General features: G+C 44.7%; 1 protein-coding gene across 1 annotated transcript in view; it reads left to right on the top strand.

The window, feature by feature from the left end:
* Window positions 1–23,216, top strand: part of LOC311117249 (ankyrin-3-like) — a gene marked incomplete at its 5' end in the record, with an annotated part of 125,425 nt that overhangs the window by 36,985 nt on the left and 65,224 nt on the right. The window contains 5 exons of the mRNA XM_084192220.1: window positions 4,029–4,061; window positions 4,740–4,964; window positions 14,080–14,234; window positions 20,369–20,580; window positions 20,766–21,070. Of these exons, the coding sequence (XP_084048346.1) occupies window positions 4,029–4,061; window positions 4,740–4,964; window positions 14,080–14,234; window positions 20,369–20,580; window positions 20,766–21,070 (930 nt within the window). The remainder of the gene's footprint in view (window positions 1–4,028; window positions 4,062–4,739; window positions 4,965–14,079; window positions 14,235–20,368; window positions 20,581–20,765; window positions 21,071–23,216) is intronic.

Raw genomic sequence — 23,216 nt, 5'->3', positions numbered from 1 at the left:
CGGCAACAAAAGGTAGTGGGAAACGTGGGAAGGTTTCTTCAGTTTTTCCTTTCTCTTTTCTATATGGAGGTACTAAGGGTAGGTTCTCTCAATAGTAATGGGGAAGGGACAGGAATAAGAGGGCTTGGGTATTAGAAGTAATAAAACAGAAAAGGCTTATGTCGTTTTCCTGCAGGAGATACATAGTGATGAGGCTAATGAGGTTGACTTGGGTATGTGGTGGGAGGGGCAGCATGTTCTCAGTCATGGTACTAATTTCAGTGCTGGGGTGGCAATGTTGTTTTCCTCAGGCTTAGGGGTGACTGTGGTATCTACAACAGAGAGTGTCAAGGGTCTCTCGAGTGGCGCAGTGGTCTAAGGCGCTGCATCGCAGTGCTAGCTGTGCCACTAGAGATCCTGGTTCGAATCCAGGCTCTGTCATAGCCGGCCGCGACCGGGAGACCCATGGGGCGGTGCACAATTGGCCCAGGGTAGGGGAGGGAATGGCCGGCAGGGGATGTTGGTAGAGCATGGCGTTTGCAACGCCAGGGTTGTGGGTTCGATTCCCACGGGGGGGGGCAGTATGAAAAAATAAAAAAATATAATGTAAGCACTCACTAACTGTAAGTCGCTCTGGATAAGAGCATCTGCTAAAATGTAAATTGATCAAGATGGATGTTATGTTTTTTTTTTGGGGGGGGGGGGGTTATGAAGTTGTGTGTGAATCTTTTAATGAGGGTTCTCTTCCTGTATCCTGTCAACGTGCTGTGCTTTCATTGTTGCCAAAAAAGGGGGATTTGGCTCTTTTACAAACAGTCAACCTGTTGCACTGCTGTGTGCAGAATATACAATTATATCTAAGTGTCTCTCAAACAGGTTGAAATAATATTTGGGGCTGTTGGTCCATAAGAACCAGTCTTACTGTGAGATGTTTTAGACATTTGTAAAGTGTCTGATGTGAATTTGGGTTTGCTTTCTTTGGATCAGGAGAAGGCTTTTGTCTGTTTGGACCACCAGTACCTGTTCAAAACAATGAAAGCCTTTGGGTTTGGGGATGTTTTTTTTGTCTTGAATGAGTTTACTGTATGCTGGGGCCTCATGTATGGTGGGGGTGGTTTGAGCTGCCCCATCCCCGTCCAAAGGGGTACCAGGCAGGGATGCCCAATATCAGGACAGTTATATTGTCTGGCAATTGAACCAATGCTTTGTTTTTTAAGAGCGAAGCTTACTGGTTTCTCTGTGCCAGGTGTAATGAAGGGTCCCACGATAGCACTGTCTGTGTATGCAGATGACGTGACAGTTTATATTACAGGGGGTGAGGATGTTAAGGTTCTCTCAGACGCTTTAAAGGTGTATGAGGGGGCCTCCTCAGCTAGAGTTAATTGGGGAAAGAGTGAAGCGCTGTGGGCAGGTCAGCTTCAGACAGGGTCCGCTCCACGGTTACCAGGGGGGCTTCAGTGGGGCAGAGATGGGATAAAGACTTTTCTAGGCTCCGATGTCTTTCAGAAAAAGAACTGGGAGGGTGTAGTGGAGAAGGTGTTTGCCAGATTGTCTAGGTGGAAATGGGTGCTACCCCAGCTGTCTTATAGGGGAAGGGTGCTGGTAGCCAATAACCTTGCTGCCTCTACCCTGTGGCACAGACTAATTATTTTACAGCCACCAAAGGGTCTGATATAAGAGCTTCAGAGGACCCTTGTCTATTTCTTCTGGTCTGGACAGCATTGGATTAAAGTTGCAGCCCTGTACCTGCCACTGGACGAGGGTGGGCAAGGCCTGGTGGACATTTCTTCCAGGATCATGGCTTTCCGGCTTCAAGCAGCCCAGAGACTGTTGTACAGTGACGGTTCTAGCTGGGTCGATACAGCCAACACGTTGATGAGGTGAGAAGGCTGTTTGGGCTTAGACAAGCATATTTTCCTCTTAAAGCTAGAGGGGGGTGATTTGTCTGGCCTGACTCCATTCTATGAGTCTGTTATGTAGACTTGGAGAGTTTGTCATGTCCCATAAGACCAGCATGCCACCAGGGATGTGGCTTTTTGAAGAGCCTGTTTTTTATAACACTACCATCCAGTCCCGTGCTATGGGTTCAGCCAGCCTACGTTCATGCCTGTTAGGTGTGGGGTGTACCAAGCTGGGTCATCTGATGCGGAGCAGGAGCAGATCGTTGGAGGAGCTGGGAGAAAGAGCGGGGATCCGATCATCTCGCCTACTGAGGAAGGTCGTAGCTGAGGTCTGTGATTCCTTGCCAGTACTTCATCGGCAGTATGTGACTGACACTTCCAATTCTGATCGGTGGACGGAGGGTCTGGATTATGTGTTCCCTGCGCTGAATGTTAGTGCTGCGGCGGGGGCATTCGAGGAGGACGTGGGGATGCTGCTTTCCTTCAATACTCCGGAGCTGGGGGAGTTCAAGGAGGTGGGAAAGAAGGCCATGTACAGAATATGTGTAAAAGTGTCTCGTTCTTCTTCCCATGAAGGGGTAAAATCGACGAGGTGGGCGGGTGTGCTTGGTCCAGGTGCCTCCCCAAAAGGCTGTTGGCGGTCTTTATATAAACTGCCTATTGATAAGAGGACAGCTGACCTCCAATGGAGGATAATACATGGAGCCACCAACATGCATCTGGTACACCTGGATCCTACTGTTGGGGAGGGGTGTCCATTCTGTGCTGAGTCTGAAACTCTGGCACATCTGTTTTTACAGTGTCCCAGGTTGGTGGGGATGATTGACCTGATCACTAGTTGGTTCTCACCTCTGGGAGAGGTTTTCTCTTCCCACCTGTTTATATTTGGGCCAAAGTACAGGTTCAGTCGAAGGGGTGTAGTTCTCTTGCTTAACTTTGTGTCAGAGGCAGCTAAATTAACAATTTGGAAGACGTGAAAGAACAGTGTTCGGGGACAGGGGTCTGTGGATGTGGTGGGAATGCTGGAGGGGATGTTGGCAGCGAGACAGAGGGTTGAGTTTGCCTATTACAAAATGGTTAACAACATTGGGCCGTTTATGAGCATATGGGGTATTCAGAGGCTGCTGTGTTTAGTTACTGAGGAGGAAGATTTGGTGTTGTGTTTTTAATTCATGTGTAATCATGGTTTTGTTTGTTTGAGTGTTTATTGTACTGTGGGTTCCCAGACCCAATAAAGGTTCTCTCTCTCTCTCTCTCTCTCTCTCTCTCTCTCTCTCTCTCTCTCTCTCTCTCTCTCTCTCTCTCTCTCTCTCTCTCTCTCTCTCTCTCTCTCTCTCTCTCTCTCTCTCTCTCTCTCTCTCTCTCTCTCTCTCTCTCTCTCTCTCTCTCTCTCTCTCTCTCTCTCTCTCTCTCTCTCTCTCTCTCTCTCTCTCTCTCTCTCTCTCTCTATTTCCTTTATTTCCTACCTCTTTCCTGAAATACTGTTTCTTCATCCTCCCTATATCATAATAGTAGTAGTTTATTTATAGTGCTACTTCATTTATTATACTAGTTTATTTATAGTACTACTTCATTTATATTACTACTTCATTTATAGTACTAGTTTGTTTATAGTACTAGTTTATTTATAGTTCATTTATAGTACTACTTCATTTATAGCACTAGTTTATAGTACTAGTTTATTTATAGTACTAGTTTATAGTACTAGTTTATGTAAAGTACTAGTTTATTTATAGTACTAGTTTATGTATAGTACTAGTTTATTTATAGTACTACTTCATTTATAGTACTAGTTTATAGTACTACTTCATTTATAGTACTAGTTTATTTATAGTACTACTTTATTTATAGTACTACTTTATTTATAGTACTCGTTTATAGTACTACTTCATTTATATCATTTATAGTACTAGTTTATAGTACTAGTTTATAGTACTAGTTTATTTCTGTCTTTATTTAACCCCCTAGTATGACTCATAATGATGACTCTGTGGTTTTTCTGCCTCCTCCCTCCACTGTTCCTCTCCTCCTCCTCCCTCCACTGTTCCTCTCCTCCTCCTCCTCCCTCCACTGTTCCTCTCCTCCTCCTCCTCCCTCCACTGTTCCTCTCCTCCTCCTCCTCCCTCCACTGTTCCTCTCCTCCTGCAGCTTTTCCTCTCCTCTACCTCAGTATGACTCCAGGTGATGATTGGTTACTCTCTGTTGTTACCACGGTTACTCTGTTGTTATCACAGTTTCTGTTACCACAGTTACCATGGTTACTGTTGCCATGGTTTCTCGCTGTGCTTGTTTCATATGTAATCTACCTCACCTGAATCTACCTCACCACTTAGAAAAAAGACACATCGAAAGATAGGAATGCAATTATTACAAGTAGCCCAAAATAGATTATTGTCTAGATTTGTACATGTTAGTCTTAAACTGACATCAGTCCACATTCATTTCATATTGATACCATTTGTATTGGCTGAGTTGCCGCAGGCATCCTCAACACTATCAGCCATAACCTAACAACCATGTTGTTGTAGTAAATGGACTAACTAGCGGAGTGAATAAAGATGTACTATCAGCCATAATCTAACATCCACCAATGTGTTGTTGTAGTAAATGGACTAACTAGCAGGGTGGTAAAACTCTAAAACACCATCTTCTCTCTCTTTCTCTCTCACCCTCTTCTGTGTGTTTGTGAGTTTGTTGGTTTTGATTAGCACAGCATGGGAAGTGTCTTCACTGATCTCTGAGGCTGAAACCTCTGTATGTTCTCCTACTGACCAGTCAGTGTCCTTCTCCCTCCCTCCCTCCCTCCCTCCCTCCCTCCCTCCCTCCCTCCCTCCCTCCCTCCCTCCCTCCCTCCTATAGGTTCCTGGTTAGTTTCATGGTGGACGCGCGCGGCGGCTCCATGCGGGGAAGTCGTCATAACGGGATGCGCATTATCATCCCGCCCAGGAAGTGCACGGCTCCGACACGCATTACCTGCCGCCTGGTGAAGAGGCACAAGCTGGCCACTCCCCCACCGATGGTGGATGGAGAGGGATTGGCCAGCAGGCTGGTGGAGGTGGGGCCTGCTGGAGCTCAGTTCCTGGGGTAGGCCTTTACATTGTTTATTTACCTGTTTGTTAGTTTTGAAGCTTCTTTCCTCATCTCCATGGAAACCATCTGTTCTTGTAGTGTTTGGTGTTGAGTTGTTTAGTGTGGTAGAGGTGTTTCGGTGTTTAGATAGAGGAGCTTGCCCACCTTTGTTCCAATGCCAACACAGACCCCCAGTAGACCCCAGCACCACTAAAGGATTGGAGGTCAGTCTGCTACTTTATCACATAGCATCCTGCAGATAGCACTACTCTCCATAGTTGAACACTTCTACCATATGTTGGATTGTCATAGAAAGAGACTGTTTAAAGACCAAACTAAAGAGTGCAGCCTCCAAACAGTGATGCTGATGCTGTCCTAGAGGCAGCATCACAGAACAAGCATCCACACAGTGATGCTGATGATGTCCTAGAGGCAGCATCACAGAACACGCCTCCACACAGTGATGCTAATGATGTCCTAGAGGCAGCATCACAGAACAAGCCTCCACACAGTGATGCTAATGATGTCCTAGAGGCAGCATCACAGAACAAGCATCCACACAGTGATGCTGATGCTGTCCTAGAGGCAGCATCACAGAACAAGCCTCCACACAGTGATGCTAATGATGTCAGAGGCAGCATCACAGAACAAGCCTCCACACAGTGATGCTAATGATGTCCTAGAGGCAGCATCACAGAACAAGCATCCACACAGTGATGCTGATGCTGTCCTAGAGGCAGCATCACAGAACAAGCCTCCACACAGTGATGCTAATGATGTCCTAGAGGCAGCATCACAGAACAAGCATCCACACAGTGATGCTGATGCTGTCCTAGAGGCAGCATCACAGAACAAGCCTCCACACAGTGATGCTAATGATGTCAGAGGCAGCATCACAGAACAAGCCTCCACACAGTGATGCTAATGATGTCCTAGAGGCAGCATCACAGAACAAGCATCCACACAGTGATGCTGATGCTGTCCTAGAGGCAGCATCACAGAACAAGCCTCCACACAGTGATGCTAATGATGTCTTAGAGGCAGCATCACGGAACAAGCCTCCACACAGTGATGCTAATGATGTCCTAGAGACAGCATCACAGAACACGCCTCCACACAGTGATGCTAATGATGTCCTAGAGTTAGCATCACAGAACAAGCCTCCACACAGTGATGCTAATGATGTCCTAGAGGCAGCATCACAGAACAAGCCTCCACACAGTGATGCTAATGATGTCCTAGAGACAGCATCACAGAACAAGCCTCCACACAGTGATGCTAATGATGTCAGAGACAGCATCACAGAACAAGCCTCCACACAGTGATGCTAATGATGTCCTAGAGACAGCATCACAGAACAAGCCTCCACACAGTGATGCTAATGATGTCCTAGAGGCAGCATCACAGAACAAGCCTCCACACAGTGATGCTAATGATGTCTTAGAGGCAGCATCACAGAACAAGCCTCCACACAGTGATGCTAATGCTGTCAGAGACAGCATCACAGAACACGCCTCCACACAGTGATGCTAATGCTGTCCTAGAGACAGCATCACAGAACAAGCCTCCACACAGTGATGCTAATGATGTCTTAGAGGCAGCATCACAGAACAAGCCTCCACACAGTGATGCTAATGATGTCCTAGAGGCAACATCACAGAACAAGCCTCCACACAGTGATGCTAATGATGTCCTAGAGACAGCATCACAGAACAAGCCTCCACACAGTGATGCTAATGATGTCCTAGAGGCAGCATCACAGAACAAGCCTCCACATAGTGATGCTAATGATGTCTTAGAGGCAGCATCACAGAACAAGCCTCCACACAGTGATGCTAATGCTGTCCTAGAGACAGCATCACAGAACACGCCTCCACACAGTGATGCTAATGATTTTAGAGGCAGCATCCCAGAACACTTTAGGTGTGGTCAGATGGCCATTTGTTCATGTGCTGTTCTGTAGGAATGCCAGTTTGTTGCTCATATCATCTTCTGTGTCTCTTAATGCTGCTTGGATGTGACTCAGTAAACTGCACCTTCCTAGAAAGCTCCCATGTCTAGACGATGGAGAGATGTTGGTTAGCCGAGTCCTGCAGCTGGGGCCACCAGGAACTAAGTTTATTGGGTAGGAGGACCATCCCATAGAGATACATCAGGCTGTCCATGCTAGATAATATTAGGACCATCCCATAGAGAGACATCAGGCTGTCCATGCTAGATAATATTAGGACCATCCCATAGAGAGACATCAGGCTGTCCATGCTAGATAATATTAGGACCATCCCATAGAGAGACATCAGGCTGTCCATGCTAGATAATATTAGGACCATCCCATAGAGAGACATCAGGCTGTCCATGCTAGATAATATTAGGACCATCCCATAGAGAGACATCAGGCTGTCCATGCTAGATAATATTAGGACCATCCCATAGAGAGACATCAGGCTGTCCATGCTAGATAATATTAGGACCATCCCATAGAGAGACATCAGGCTGTCCATGCTAGATAATATTAGGACCATCCCATAGAGAGACATCAGGCTGTCCATGCTAGATAATATTAGGACCATCCCATAGAGAGACATCAGGCTGTCCATGCTAGATAATATTAGGACCATCCCATAGAGAGACATCAGGCTGTCCATGCTAGATAATATTAGGACCATCCCATAGAGAGACATCAGGCTGTCCATGCTAGATAATATTAGGACCATCCCATAGAGAGACATCAGGCTGTCCATGCTAGATAATATTAGGACCATCCCATAGAGAGACATCAGGCTGTCCATGCTAGATAATATTAGGACCATCCCATAGAGAGACATCAGGCTGTCCATGCTAGATAATATTAGGACCATCCCATAGAGAGACATCAGGCTGTCCATGCTAGATAATATTAGGACCATCCCATAGAGAGACATCAGGCTGTCCATGCTAGATAATATTAGGACCATCCCATAGAGAGACATCAGGCTGTCCATGCTAGATAATATTAGGACCATCCCATAGAGAGACATCAGGCTGTCCATGCTAGATAATATTAGGACCATCCCATAGAGAGACATCAGGCTGTCCATGCTAGATAATATTAGGACCATCCCATAGAGAGACATCAGGCTGTCCATGCTAGATAATATTAGGACCATCCCATAGAGAGACATCAGGCTGTCCATGCTAGATAATATTAGGACCATCCCATAGAGAGACATCAGGCTGTCCATGCTAGATAATATTAGGACCATCCCATAGAGAGACATCAGGCTGTCCATGCTAGATAATATTAGGACCATCCCATAGAGAGACATCAGGCTGTCCATGCTAGATAATATTAGGACCATCCCATAGAGAGACATCAGGCTGTCCATGCTAGATAATATTAGGACCATCCCATAGAGAGACATCAGGCTGTCCATGCTAGATAATATTAGGACCATCCCATAGAGAGACATCAGGCTGTCCATGCTAGATAATATTAGGACCATCCCATAGAGAGACATCAGGCTGTCCATGCTAGATAATATTAGGACCATCCCATAGAGCAAGGGTTCCCAAACTTTTTCACTCAGGGCCCCCCTTCCAGCGTTGGGGAACATCCCGAGCCTCCCCCCTGTGCGCGTGGCCCCCCTTCCAGCATTGGGGAACATCCCGAGCCCCCCCTGTGCGCATGGCCCCCCTTCCAGCGTTGGGGAACATCCCAAGCCCCCCCCTGTGCCCCCTGTGCGCATGGCCCCCCTTCCAGCATTGGGCCACTTTTATTTCTATGGGCACAAGCACTGTTCATGACACAAACTGTTCCCCCCCCTCTGGTTGGTGGAGAGAAGTTTGCAGGTTTAAGCTTAATTCCTGCAGTTTTGCCATGTCTAAAGTGTATTCATGTGATATTAGAGTGATAAAAAATTACAACAATGTCTATGGGCTAAAACACCTACGTGAAAGAATGTTAGCTGACATGGGCTAGTTGATCTGGACGTTTCTGACCAGTTATAAATATCTCTCTAAGGTCTGTAATGACTAACATGACAAGAGGAACTGATGATGCAAAGACCCAATATAGAAATGGCATCTTGTGCATTCTACTATTACAACAAGAGTACGTTTAAAAGCCGGACTGAGTTCCTAAAAAATTGTATATATATACAGTACCAGTCAAAAGTTTGGACACACCTACTCATTCAAGGGTTTTTCTTTATTTTTACTATTTTCTACATTGTAGAATAATAGTGAAGACATCAAAACTATGAAATAACACATATGGAATCATGTAGTAACCAAAAAAGTGTTAAACAAATCAAAATATATTTTATGTTTGAGATTCTTCAAAGTAGCCACCCTTTGCCTTGATGACAGCTTTGCAAAAAATTCTACAGCTGCCCCCGCACATTGACTCTGCACCGGTACCCCCCTGTATATATAGCCTCCCTACTGTTATTTATAACTTTTTTGTTGTTTTATTCTACTTACTTTTTTTTTTATTAAAAATAAATGCACTGTTGGTTAAGGGCTGTAATTAAGCATTTCACTGTAATGTCTGCACCTGTTGTATTCGGCGCATGTGGCCAATAAAATTTGATTTGATTTGATTTGAATGATGTTAGCACAGTTGAAAACTGTTGTGCTGATTAAAGAAGCAATAAAACTGGCCTTCTTGAGACTAGTTGAGTATCTGGAGCGTCAGGTTCGATTACAGGCTCAAAATGGCCAGAAACAAATAACTTTCTTCTGAAACTTGTCAGTCTATTCTTGTTCTGAGAAATGAAGGCTATTCCATGCGAGAAATTGCCAAGAAACAGAAGATCTCGTACAACGCTGTGTACTACTCCCTTCACAGAACAGCGCAAACTGGCTCTAACCAGAATAGAAAGAGGAGTGGGAGGCCCCGGTGCACAACTGAGCAAGAGGACAAATACATTAGAGTGTCTAGTTTGAGAAACAGACGCCTCACAGGTCCTCAACTGGCAGCTTCATTAAATAGTATCCGCAAAACACCAGTCTCAATGTCAACAGTGAAGAGGTGACTCTGGGATGCTGACCTTCTAGGCACAGTTGCAAAGAAAAAGCCACATCTCAGATTGCCCATCTTAATTTTTTATTTTTATTGGCCAGTCTGAGATATGGCTTTTTCTTTGCAACTCTGCCTATTTTAATGGACAAAAAATTTGCTTTTCTTTCGAAAATAAGGACATTTCTAAGTGACCCCAAACTTTTGACCGGTAGTATATATATATATATTTTTTATTTTTTTTGGGGGGGGGGGCACGCCCCACAGTTTGGGAACCACTGCCATAGAGAGACATCAGGCTGTCCATGCTAGATAATATTAGGACCATCCCATAGAGAGACATCAGGCTGTCCATGCTAGATAATATTAGGACCATCCCATAGAGAGACATCAGGCTGTCCATGCTAGATAATATTAGGACCATCCCATAGAGAGACATCAGGCTGTCCATACTAGATAATATTAGGACCATCCCATAGAGAGACATCAGGCTGTCCATGCTAGATAATATTAGGACCATCCCATAGAGAGACATCAGGCTGTCCATGCTAGATAATATTAGGACCATCCCATAGAGAGACATCAGGCTGTCCATGCTAGATAATATTAGGACCATCCCATAGAGAGACATCAGGCTGTCCATGCTAGATAATATTAGGACAATCCCATAGAGAGACATCAGGCTGTCCATGCTAGATAATATTAGGACCATCCCATAGAGAGACATCAGGCTGTCCATGCTAGATAATATTAGGACCATCCCATAGAGAGACATCAGGCTGTCCATGCTAGATAATATTAGGACCATCCCATAGAGAGACATCAGGCTGTCCATGCTAGATAATATTAGGACCATCCCATAGAGAGACATCAGGCTGTCCATGCTAGATAATATTAGGACCATCCCATAGAGAGACATCAGGCTGTCCATGCTAGATAATATTAGGACCATCCCATAGAGAGACATCAGGCTGTCCATGCTAGATAATATTAGGACCATCCCATGGAGCGACATCAGGCTGTCCATGCTAGATAATATTAGGACCATCCCATAGAGAGACATCAGACTGTCCATGCTAGATAATATTAGGACCATCCCATAGAGAGACATCAGGCTGTCCATGCTAGATAATATTAGGACCATCCCATGGAGCGACATCAGGCTGTCCATGCTAGATAATATTAGGACCATCCCATAGAGAGACATCAGGCTGTCCATGCTAGATAATATTAGGACCATCCCATAGAGAGACATCAGGCTGTCCATGCTAGATAATATTAGGACCATCCCATGGAGAGACATCAGGCTGTCCATGCTAGATAATATTAGGACCATCCCATAGAGAGACATCAGGCTGTCCATGCTAGATAATATTAGGACCATCCCATAGAGAGACATCAGGCTGTCCATGCTAGATAATATTAGGACCATCCCATAGAGAGACATCAGGCTGTCCATGCTAGATAATATTAGGACCATCCCATAGAGAGACATCAGGCTGTCCATGCTAGATAATATTAGGACCATCCCATAGAGAGACATCAGGCTGTCCATGCTAGATAATATTAGGACCATCTCCATCACCACCATGTGATTCTGAGTTCTAACCACCTCCATTCGTATCTGTGTTAAATCTTTCAGTGGACGTTGTGTGTTGGCTGTTGGCTGTTGGCTGTTGGCTGGTGTAAGCTTGGGCTCTTTCCCTCCTGTCTGTTTCAGCTCTTCCTGCTTGTTGGGCCTGAGACTCAGTGCTACACCAGTATCCTGCTATCATGACTGTTGATCCTTTCCCAAGTTTGGTTACTAGCCTGAAACCTCCCTTAACAATATGAGCTAACTTTGATCTGAATAATGGAGAAGGCTGGGTATCTATGGCCTCAGTCTCTACTAAGTTTCTACTCCCCTCACTAGGTATAGTATCTCCTGTCACTTTAATGTCCAGAAGAGGAGTAGATTGCAAGGAGGGACTCACATCTTATTACAAGTTTTCAATTTGCTAGATAAAATACGAAATTAGGCTACATATCAATTCTTCCTCTTGAGTTATGTTTTGTGTATAATTGTCCTGTGTAGCATGTCATAGTGCATGCTTACATCATACCTACATCCCTGGTTGTCTTCCTGTTCTCAGACTGGGCCTCTCTGCCTTCCCCCTCCATCCCTGGTTGTCTTCCTGTCCTCAGACTGGGCCTCTCTGCCTTCCCCCTCCATCCCTGGTTGTCTTCCTGTTCTCAGACTGGGCCTCTCTGCCTTCCCCCTCCATCCCTGGTTGTCTTCCTGTTCTCAGACTGGGCCTCTCTGCCTTCCCCCTCCATCCCTGGTTGTCTTCCTGTTCTCGGACTGGGCCTCTCTGCCTTCCCCCTCCATCCCTGGTTGTCTTCCTGTTCTCGGACTGGGCCTCTCTGCCTTCCCCCTCCATCCCTGGTTGTCTTCCTGTTCTCGGACTGGGCCTCTCTGCCTTCCCCCTCCATCCCTGGTTGTCTTCCTGTTCTCAGACTGGGCCTCTCTGCCTTCCCCCTCCACCCCTGGTTGTCTTCCTGTTCTCAGACTGGGCCTCTCTGCCTTCCCCCTCCATCCCTGGTTGTCTTCCTGTTCTCAGACTGGGCCTCTCTGCCTTCCCCCTCCATCCCTGGTTGTCTTCCTGTTCTCAGACTGGGCCTCTCTGCCTTCCCCCTCCATCCCTGGTTGTCTTCCTGTTCTCGGACTGGGCCTCTCTGCCTTCCCCCTCCATCCCTGGTTGTCTTCCTGTTCTCAGACTGGGCCTCTCTGCCTTCCCCCTCCATCCCTGGTTGTCTTCCTGTTCTCGGACTGGGCCTCTCTGCCTTCCCCCTCCACCCCTGGTTGTCTTCCTGTTCTCAGACTGGGCCTCTCTGCCTTCCCCCTCCATCCCTGGTTGTCTTCCTGTTCTCAGACTGGGCCTCTCTGCCTTCCCCCTCCACCCCTGGTTGTCTTCCTGTTCTCAGACTGGGCCTCTCTGCCTTCCCCCTCCATCCCTGGTTGTCTTCCTGTTCTCAGACTGGGCCTCTCTGCCTTCCCCCTCCATCCCTGGTTGTCTTCCTGTTCTCAGACTGGGCCTCTCTGCCTTCCCCCTCCATCCCTGGTTGTCTTCCTGTTCTCGGACTGGGCCTCTCTGCCTTCCCCCTCCATCCCTGGTTGTCTTCCTGTCCTCAGACTGGGCCTCTCTGCCTTCCCCCTCCATCCCTGGTTGTCTTCCTGTCCTCAGACTGGGCCTCTCTGCCTTCCCCCTCCATCCCTGGTTGTCTTCCTGTTCTCAGACTGGGCCTCTCTGCCTTCCCCCTCCATCCCTGGTTGTCTTCCTGTTCTCAGACTGGGCCTCTCTGCCTTCCCCCTCCACCCCTGGTTGTCTTCCTGTTCTCAGACTGGGCCTCTCTGCCTTCCCCCTCCATCCCTGGTTGTCTTCCTGTTCTCAGACTGGGCCTCTCTGCCTTCCCCCTCCATCCCTGGTTGTCTTCCTGTTCTCAGACTGGGCCTCTCTGCCTTCCCCCTCCATCCCTGGTTGTCTTCCTGTTCTCAGACTGGGCCTCTCTGCCTTCCCCCTCCATCCCTGGTTGTCTTCCTGTTCTCGGACTGGGCCTCTCTGCCTTCCCCCTCCATCCCTGGTTGTCTTCCTGTCCTCAGACTGGGCCTCTCTGCCTTCCCCCTCCATCCCTGGTTGTCTTCCTGTCCTCAGACTGGGCCTCTCTGCCTTCCCCCTCCATCCCTGGTTGTCTTCCTGTTCTCAGACTGGGCCTCTCTGCCTTCCCCCTCCATCCCTGGTTGTCTTCCTGTTCTCAGACTGGGCCTCTCTGCCTTCCCCCTCCACATATGGCAGCTTCTCGTCAGCGTCCGTCTGGTCTGGCTGCTTCATGCATCATGTCTGTTGTAATAAAGCCAGCATGTTGACAGCTGTTCCCATTCCATTACCAATGCTACCATGAAAGCCTTCCAGGTCTATTAGGTCTGCTCCCTCCATCCTGAGGGATGACTATATCAGTCATGTGGCGTCATACCAACAGCACCTTCACCTCTCCTCTGTCATCCCAGTCGGCTCGGGAGGGGCGGCCATATTGGGGCTATAGTGTTGTGGTTTCTGTGGAACCACTGAGAAAGCCCTGTGGTTTCCCCTACAGCCCTGTGATCGTGGAGATCCCCCATTTTGGTTCAATGAGGGGGAAGGAGAGAGAGCTGATCATGCTGAGGAGTGAGAACGGAGAGACCTGGAAGGAACATCAGGACGACTACAAGACAGATGACCTCAATGAGCTGCTCAACGGCATGGATGAAGGTATGGAGTATATTATACAACTATCATTCAGATGGATGAAGGTATGGAGGATATTATAGAACTATTATTCAGATGGATGAAGGTATGGAGGATATTATACAACTATCATTCAGATGGATGAAGGTATGGAGGATATTATAGAACTATCATTCAGATGGATGAAGATATGGAGTATATTATAGAACTATCATTCAGATGGATGAAGGTATGGAGGATATTATACAACTATCATTCAGATGGATGAAGGTATGGAGGATATTATACAACTATCATTCAGATGGATGAAGGTATGGAGTATATTATACAACTAGCATTCAGATGGATGAAGGTATGGAGGATATTATATAACTATCATTCAGATGGATGAAGGTATGGAGTATATTATAGAACTATCATTCAGATGGATGAAGGTATGGAGGAGATTATATAACTATCATTCAGATGGATGAAGGTATGGAGTATATTATAGAACTATCATTCAGATGGATGAAGGTATGGAGGATATTATACAACTATCATTCAGATGGATGAAGGTATGGAGGATATTATAGAACTATCATTCAGATGGATGAAGATATGGAGTATATTATAGAACTATCATTCAGATGGATGAAGGTATGGAGGATATTATACAACTATCATTCAGATGGATGAAGGTATGGAGGATATTATACAACTATCATTCAGATGGATGAAGGTATGGAGTATATTATAGAACTAGCATTCAGATGGATGAAGGTATGGAGGATATTATATAACTATCATTCAGATGGATGAAGGTATGGAGTATATTATAGAACTATCATTCAGATGGATGAAGGTATGGAGGATATTATATAACTATCATTCAGATGGATGAAGGTATGGAGTATATTATAGAACTAGCATTCAGATGGATGAAGGTATGGAGGATATTATATAACTATCATTCAGATGGATGAAGGTATGGAGTATATTATACAACTATCATTCAGGTGGATGAAGGTATGGAGGATATTATACAACTATCATTCAGATGGATGAAGGTATGGAGTATATTATAGAACTATCATTCAGATGGATGAAGGTATGGAGTATATTATAGAACTATCATTCAGATGGATGAAGGTATGGAGTATATTATAGAACTAGCATTCAGATGGATGAAGGTATGGAGGATATTATATAACTATCATTCAGATGGATGAAGGTATGGAGTATATTATAGAACTATCATTCAGATGGATGAAGGTATGGAGGATATTATATAACTATCATTCAGATGGATGAAGGTATGGAGTATATTATAGAACTAGCATTCAGATGGATGAAGGTATGGAGGATATTATATAACTATCATTCAGATGGATGAAGGTATGGAGTATATTATACAACTATCATTCAGGTGGATGAAGGTATGGAGGATATTATACAACTATCATTCAGATGGATGAAGGTATGGAGTATATTATAGAACTATCATTCAGATGGATGAAGGTATGGAGTATATTATACAACTATCATTCAGATGGATGAAGGTATGGAGTATATTATAGAACTATCATTCAGATGGATGAAGGTATGGAGTATATTATAGAACTATCATTCAGATGGATGAAGGTATGGAGTATATTATACAACTAGCATTCAGATGGATGAAGGTATGGAGTATATTATAGAACTATCATTCAGATGGATGAAGGTATGGAGTATATTATAGAACTATCATTCAGATGGATGAAGGTATGGAGGATATTATACAACTATCATTCAGATGGATGAAGGTATGGAGTATATTATAGAACTAGCATTCAGATGGATGAAGGTATGGAGTATATTATAGAACTATCATTCAGATGGCTGAAGGTATGGAGGATATTATACAACTATCATTCAGATGGATGAAGGTATGGAGTATATTATAGAACTATCATTCAGATGGATGAAGGTATGGAGTATATTATAGAACTAGCATTCAGATGGATGAAGATATGGAGTATATTATAGAACTATCATTCAGATGGCTGAAGGTATGGAGGATATTATACAACTATCATTCAGATGGATGAAGGTATGGAGTATATTATAGAACTATCATTCAGATGGATGAAGGTATGGAGTATATTATACAACTATCATTCAGATGGATGAAGGTATGGAGTATATTATAGAACTATCATTCAGATGGATGAAGGTATGGAGTATATTATAGAACTATCATTCAGATGGATGAAGGTATGGAGTATATTATAGAACTATCATTCAGATGGATGAAGGTATGGAGGATATTATACAACTATCATTCAGATGGATGAAGGTATGGAGTATATTATACAACTAGCATTCAGATGGATGAAGGTATGGAGTATATTATAGAACTCATTCAGATGGATGAAGGTATGGAGTATATTATAGAACTATCATTCAGATGGATGAAGGTATGGAGGATATTATACAACTATCATTCAGATGGATGAAGGTATGGAGTATATTATAGAACTAGCATTCAGATGGATGAAGGTATGGAGTATATTATAGAACTAGCATTCAGATGGATGAAGGTATGGAGTATATTATAGAACTATCATTCAGATGGCTGAAGGTATGGAGGATATTATACAACTATCATTGATGCTGGACAGTTCAGTGTAATAATCATTCTGTTGTCTCTACCTCCACAGAGATGGACAGTTCAGTGTAATAATCATTCTGTTGTCTCTACCTCCACAGAGATGGACAGTTCAGTGTAATAATCATTCTGTTGTCTCTACCTCCACAGAGATGGACAGTTCAGTGTAATAATCATTCTGTTGTCTCTACCTCCACAGAGATGGACAGTTCAGTGTAATAATCATTCTGTTGTCTCTACCTCCACAGGGATGGACAGTTCAGTGTAATAATCATTCTGTTGTCTCTACCTCCACAGAGATGGACAGTTCAGTGTAATAATCATTCTGTTGTCTCTACCTCCACAGAGATGGACAGTTCAGTGTAATAATCATTATGTTATCTCTACCTCCACAGAGATGGACAGTTCAGTGTAATAATCATTCTGTTGTCTCTACCTCCACAGAGATGGACAGGTCAGTGTAATAATCATTATGTTGTCTCTACCTCCACAGAGATGGACAGTTCAGTGTAATAATCATTATGTTATCTCTACCTCCACAGAGATGGACAGTTCAGTGTAATAATCATTATGTTGTCTCTACCTCCACAGAGATGGACAGTTCAGTGTAATAATCATTCTGTTGTCTCTACCTCCACAGAGATGGACAGTTCAGTGTAATAATCATTCTGTTGTCTCTTCCTCCACAGAGCTGGACAGTTCAGTGTAATAATCATTATGTTATCTCTACCTCCACAGAGATGGACAGTTCAGTGTAATAATCATTCTGTTGTCTCTTCCTCCACAGAGATGGACAGTTCAGTGTAATAACCATTATGTTATCTCTACCTCCACAGAGATGGACAGTTCAGTGTAATAATCATTATGTTGTCTCTACCTCCACAGAGATGGACAGTTCAGTGTAATAATCATTCTGTTGTCTCTACCTCCACAGAGATGGACAGTTCAGTGTAATAATCATTCTGTTGTCTCTTCCTCCACAGAGATGGACAGTTCAGTGTAATAATCATTATGTTATCTCTACCTCCACAGAGATGGACAGTTCAGTGTAATAATCATTATGTTATCTCTACCTCCACAGAGATGTTCAGTGTAATAATCATTATGTTGTCTCTACCTCCACAGAGATGGACAGTTCAGTGTAATAATCATTCTGTTGTCTCTACCTCCACAGAGCTGGACAGTTCAGTGTAATAATCATTCTGTTGTCTCTACCTCCACAGAGATGGACAGTTCAGTGTAATAATCATTATGTTGTCTCTACCTCCACAGAGCTGGACAGTTCAGTGTAATAATCATTATGTTGTCTCTACCTCCACAGAGATGGACAGTTCAGTGTAATAATCATTCTGTTGTCTCTACCTCCACAGAGATGGACAGTTCAGTGTAATAATCATTATGTTGTCTCTACCTCCACAGAGATGGACAGTTCAGTGTAATAATCATTCTGTTGTCTCTACCTCCACAGAGATGGACAGTTCAGTGTAATAATCATTCTGTTGTCTCTACCTCCACAGAGCTGGACAGTTCAGTGTAATAATCATTATGTTGTCTCTACCTCCACAGAGATGGACAGTTCAGTGTAATAATCATTCTGTTGTCTCTACCTCCACAGAGATGGACAGTTCAGTGTAATAATCATTCTGTTGTCTCTACCTCCACAGAGATGGACAGTTCAGTGTAATAATCATTCTGTTGTCTCTACCTCCACAGAGATGGACAGTTCAGTGTAATAATCATTCTGTTGTCTCTACCTCCACAGAGATGGACAGTTCAGTGTAATAATCATTCTGTTGTCTCTACCTCCACAGAGATGGACAGTTAAGTGTAATAATCATTCTGTTGTCTCTACCTCCACAGAGATGGACAGTTCAGTGTAATAATCATTCTGTTGTCTCTACCTCCACAGAGATGGACAGTTCAGTGTAATAATCATTATGTTATCTCTACCTCCACAGAGATGGACAGTTCAGTGTAATAATCATTATGTTATCTCTACCTCCACAGAGATGGACAGTTCAGTGTAATAATCATTATGTTGTCTCTACCTCCACAAAGATGGACAGTTCAGTGTAATAATCATTATGTTATCTCTACCTCCACAGAGATGGACAGTTCAGTGTAATAATCATTCTGTTGTCTCTACCTCCACAGAGATGGACAGTTCAGTGTAATAATCATTCTGTTGTCTCTACCTCCACAGAGATGGACAGTTCAGTGTAATAATCATTCTGTTGTCTCTACCTCCACAGAGATGGACAGTTCCGTGTAATAATCATTCTGTTGTCTCTACCTCCACAGAGATGGACAGTTCAGTGTAATAATCATTATGTTGTCTCTACCTCCACAGAGATGGACAGTTCAGTGTAATAATCATTCTGTTGTCTCTACCTCCACAGAGATGGACAGTTCAGTGTAATAATCATTCTGTTGTCTCTACCTCCACAGAGCTGGACAGTTCAGTGTAATAATCATTATGTTGTCTCTACCTCCACAGAGATGGACAGTTCAGTGTAATAATCATTCTGTTGTCTCTACCTCCACAGAGATGGACAGTTCAGTGTAATAATCATTCTGTTGTCTCTACCTCCACAGAGATGGACAGTTCAGTGTAATAATCATTCTGTTGTCTCTACCTCCACAGAGCTGGACAGTTCAGTGTAATAATCATTATGTTGTCTCTACCTCCACAGAGATGGACAGTTCAGTGTAATAATCATTCTGTTGTCTCTACCTCCACAGAGATGGACAGTTCAGTGTAATAATCATTCTGTTGTCTCTACCTCCACAGAGATGGACAGTTCAGTGTAATAATCATTATGTTGTCTCTACCTCCACAGAGATGGACAGTTCAGTGTAATAATCATTATGTTGTCTCTACCTCCACAGAGATGGACAGTTCAGTGTAATAATCATTCTGTTGTCTCTACCTCCACAGAGATGGACAGTTCAGTGTAATAATCATTCTGTTGTCTCTACCTCCACAGAGATGGACAGTTCAGTGTAATAATCATTCTGTTGTCTCTACCTCCACAGAGATGGACAGTTCAGTGTAATAATCATTCTGTTGTCTCTTCCTCCACAGCGATGGACAGTTCAGTGTAATAATCATTCTGTTGTCTCTACCTCCACAGAGATGGACAGTTCAGTGTAATAATCATTATGTTGTCTCTACCTCCACAGAGATGGACAGTTCAGTGTAATAATCATTATGTTATCTCTACCTCCACAGAGATGGACAGTTCAGTGTAATAATCATTATGTTATCTCTACCTCCACAGAGATGGACAGTTCAGTGTAATAATCATTCTGTTGTCTCTACCTCCACAGAGATGGACAGTTCAGTGTAATAATCATTCTGTTGTCTCTACCTCCACAGAGATGGACAGTTCAGTGTAATAATCATTCTGTTGTCTCTACCTCCACAGAGATGGACAGTTCAGTGTAGTAATCATGATGTTGTCTCTACCTCCACAGAGATGGACAGTTCAGTGTAATAATCATTCTGTTGTCTCTACCTCCACAGAGATGGACAGTGCCGAGGACCTGGAGAAGAAGCGTATCTGTCGCATCATCACCAAGGATTTCCCACAGTACTTTGCGGTGGTGTCTCGTATCAGACAGGAGAGCAGCCAGATGGGCCCAGAGGGAGGAGTCCTCTCCAGCCTGACACTCCCATTTGTCCAGGCCTCCTTCCCCGAGGGGGCGCTCACCAAAAAGATACGCGTGGGACTGCAGGTTGGTCTGGTCACAATGCTGAACTGTTCTGGGAACAATTGGGGAAACGATCGCACTGTACTTGTTTACTGTAGTTGTTATGAGCAGAATGAATCACTTGTTGAATAAGGATAGGAGGCGTGTTATAACTGTGGAACAGCGTTTCTGATTGGCTTATTATGAATTATGATTCTGATTGGTTCTAGGCCCAGCCGGCTCCTGATGACATGGTGAAGAAGATCCTTGGTAACCGGGCAACCTTCAGTCCCATAGTGACGGTGGAACCTCGACGCAGGAAGTTCCACAAACCCATCACCATGACGATCCCGGTCCCGCCCCTGTCAGGGGAGGGGGTTAGCAATGGCTACAAGGGAGACTCCACCCCCTGCCTGAGGTTGCTATGCAGCATCACCGGCGGAACCTCTCCTGCCCAATGGGAGGACATCACTGGGACCACACCCCTAACCTTCGTCAACGACTGTGTCTCCTTCACTACCAATGTCTCTGCCAGGTAAGACTGTCTCCTTCACTACAAATATCTCTGCCAGGTAAGACTGTCTCCTTCACTACCAATATCTCTGCCAGGTAAGACTGGCTCCTTCACTACCAATGTCTCTGCCAGGTAAGACTGCCTCCTTCACTACCAATGTCTCTGCCAGGTAAGACTGTCTCCTTCACTACCAATGTCTCTGCCAGGTAAGACTCTCTCCTTCACTACCAATATCTCTGCCAGGTAAGACTGCCTCCTTCACTACCAATGTCTCTGCCAGGTAAGACTGCCTCCTTCACTACCAATGTCTCTGCCAGGTAAAACTGTCTCCTTCACTACCAATATCTCTGCCAGGTAAGACTGTCTCCTTCACCATCAATATCTCTGCCAGGTAAGACTGTCTCCTTCACTACCAATATCTCTGCCAGGTAAGACTGTCTCCTTCACTACCAATGTCTCTGCCAGGTAAGACTGTCTCCTTCACTACCAATATCTCTGCCAGGTAAGACTGTGTCTCCTTCACTACCAATGTCTCTGCCAGGTAAGACTGTCTCCTTCACTACCAATGTCTCTGCCAGGTAAGACTGTCTCCTTCACTACCAATGTCTCTGCCAGGTAAGACTGTCTCCTTCACTACCAATGTATCTGCCAGGTAAGACTGTCTCCTTCACCACCAATATCTCTGCCAGGTAAGACTGCCTCCTTCACTACCAATATCTCTGCCAGGTAAGACTGTCTCCTTCACTACCAATGTATCTGCCTGGTAAGACTGCCTCCTTCACCATCAATGTCTCTGCCAGGTAAGACAGTGTCTCCTTCACTACCAATGTCTCTGCCAGGTAAGACTTCTCCTTCACCACCAATGTATCTGCCAGGTAAGACTGTGTCTCTTTCACTACCAATGTCTCTGCCAGGTAAGACTGCCTCCTTCACCACCAATGTCTCTGCCAGGTAAGACAAGTTTAGTAAGGCAAAAAGTAATATAACTGGGTTTAGTATTATCACTGACTACTGGCTTTACTGGGTTATTAAGTCATTTTACATTCCATGTGATTATAATACAGATTGAATAACAAAACAATACTATACATTACAGAACATAACATATACTGAACAAGCAACAGATCATATAAGGAAATCAGTCAATTGAAATAAGTTAATTAGGCCCTGAAGAGCTCAGTGACTTTCAACATGGCACCGTCATAGGATGCCACCTTTCCAACAAGTCAGTTAGTCTAATTTCTGCCCTGCTAGAGCTGCCCCGGTCAACTGTAAGTGCTGTTATTGTGAAGTGGAAACGTCTAGAATCAACACCGGCTCAGGCGCGAGGTGGTAGGCCACACAAGCTCACAGAACGGGACCGCTGAGTGCTGAAGCGTGTAGCGCGTAAAAATCGTCTGTCCTCGGTTGCAACACTCCACTACCGAGTTCCAAACTGCCTCTGGATGCAACATCAGCACAAGAACTGTTCATCGGGAGCTTCATGAAATGGGTTTCTATGGCCGAGCAGCCGCACACAAGCCTAAGATCACCATGCGCAATGCTGAGCGTCGGCTGGAGTGGTGTAAAGCTCGCCGCCATTGGACTCTGGAGCAGTGGAAACGCGTTCTCTGGAGTGATGAATCACACTTCACCATCTGGCAGTCTGACGGACAAATCTGGGTTTGCCTGATGCCAGGAGAACGCTACCTGCCCCAATGCATAGTGCCAACTGTAAAGTTTGGTGGAGGAGGGATAATTGTCTGGGGGCGTTTTTCAGGGTTTGCCCTAGGCCCCTTAGTTCCAGTGAAGGGAAATCTTAACGCTACAGCATACAATGGCATTCTAGACGATTCTGTGCTTCCATCTTTGTGGAAACAGTTTGAGGAAGGCCCTTTCCTGTTTCAGCATGACAATGCCTCCGTGCACAAAGCGAGGTCCATACAGAAATCGTTTATTGAGATCGGTGTGGAAGAACTTGACTGGCCTGCACAGAGCCCTGACCTCAACCCCATCGAACACCTTTGGGATGAATTGGAACGCCAACTGCGAGCCAGGCCTAATCGCCCAACATCACTGTCCAACCTCACTAATACTCATGGCTAAATGGAAGCAAGTCCCTGCAGCAATGTTCCAACATCTAGTGGAAAGCCTTCCCAGAAGAGTGGAGGCTGTTATAGCAGCAAAG

The sequence above is a fragment of the Coregonus lavaretus genome (genome assembly GCF_964263955.1).
Source record: "Coregonus lavaretus genome assembly, contig: HAP1_SCAFFOLD_657, whole genome shotgun sequence".
Lineage (NCBI taxonomy): Eukaryota > Metazoa > Chordata > Actinopteri > Salmoniformes > Salmonidae > Coregonus > Coregonus lavaretus.
This window is presented reverse-complemented; position numbering and strand designations above follow the sequence as displayed.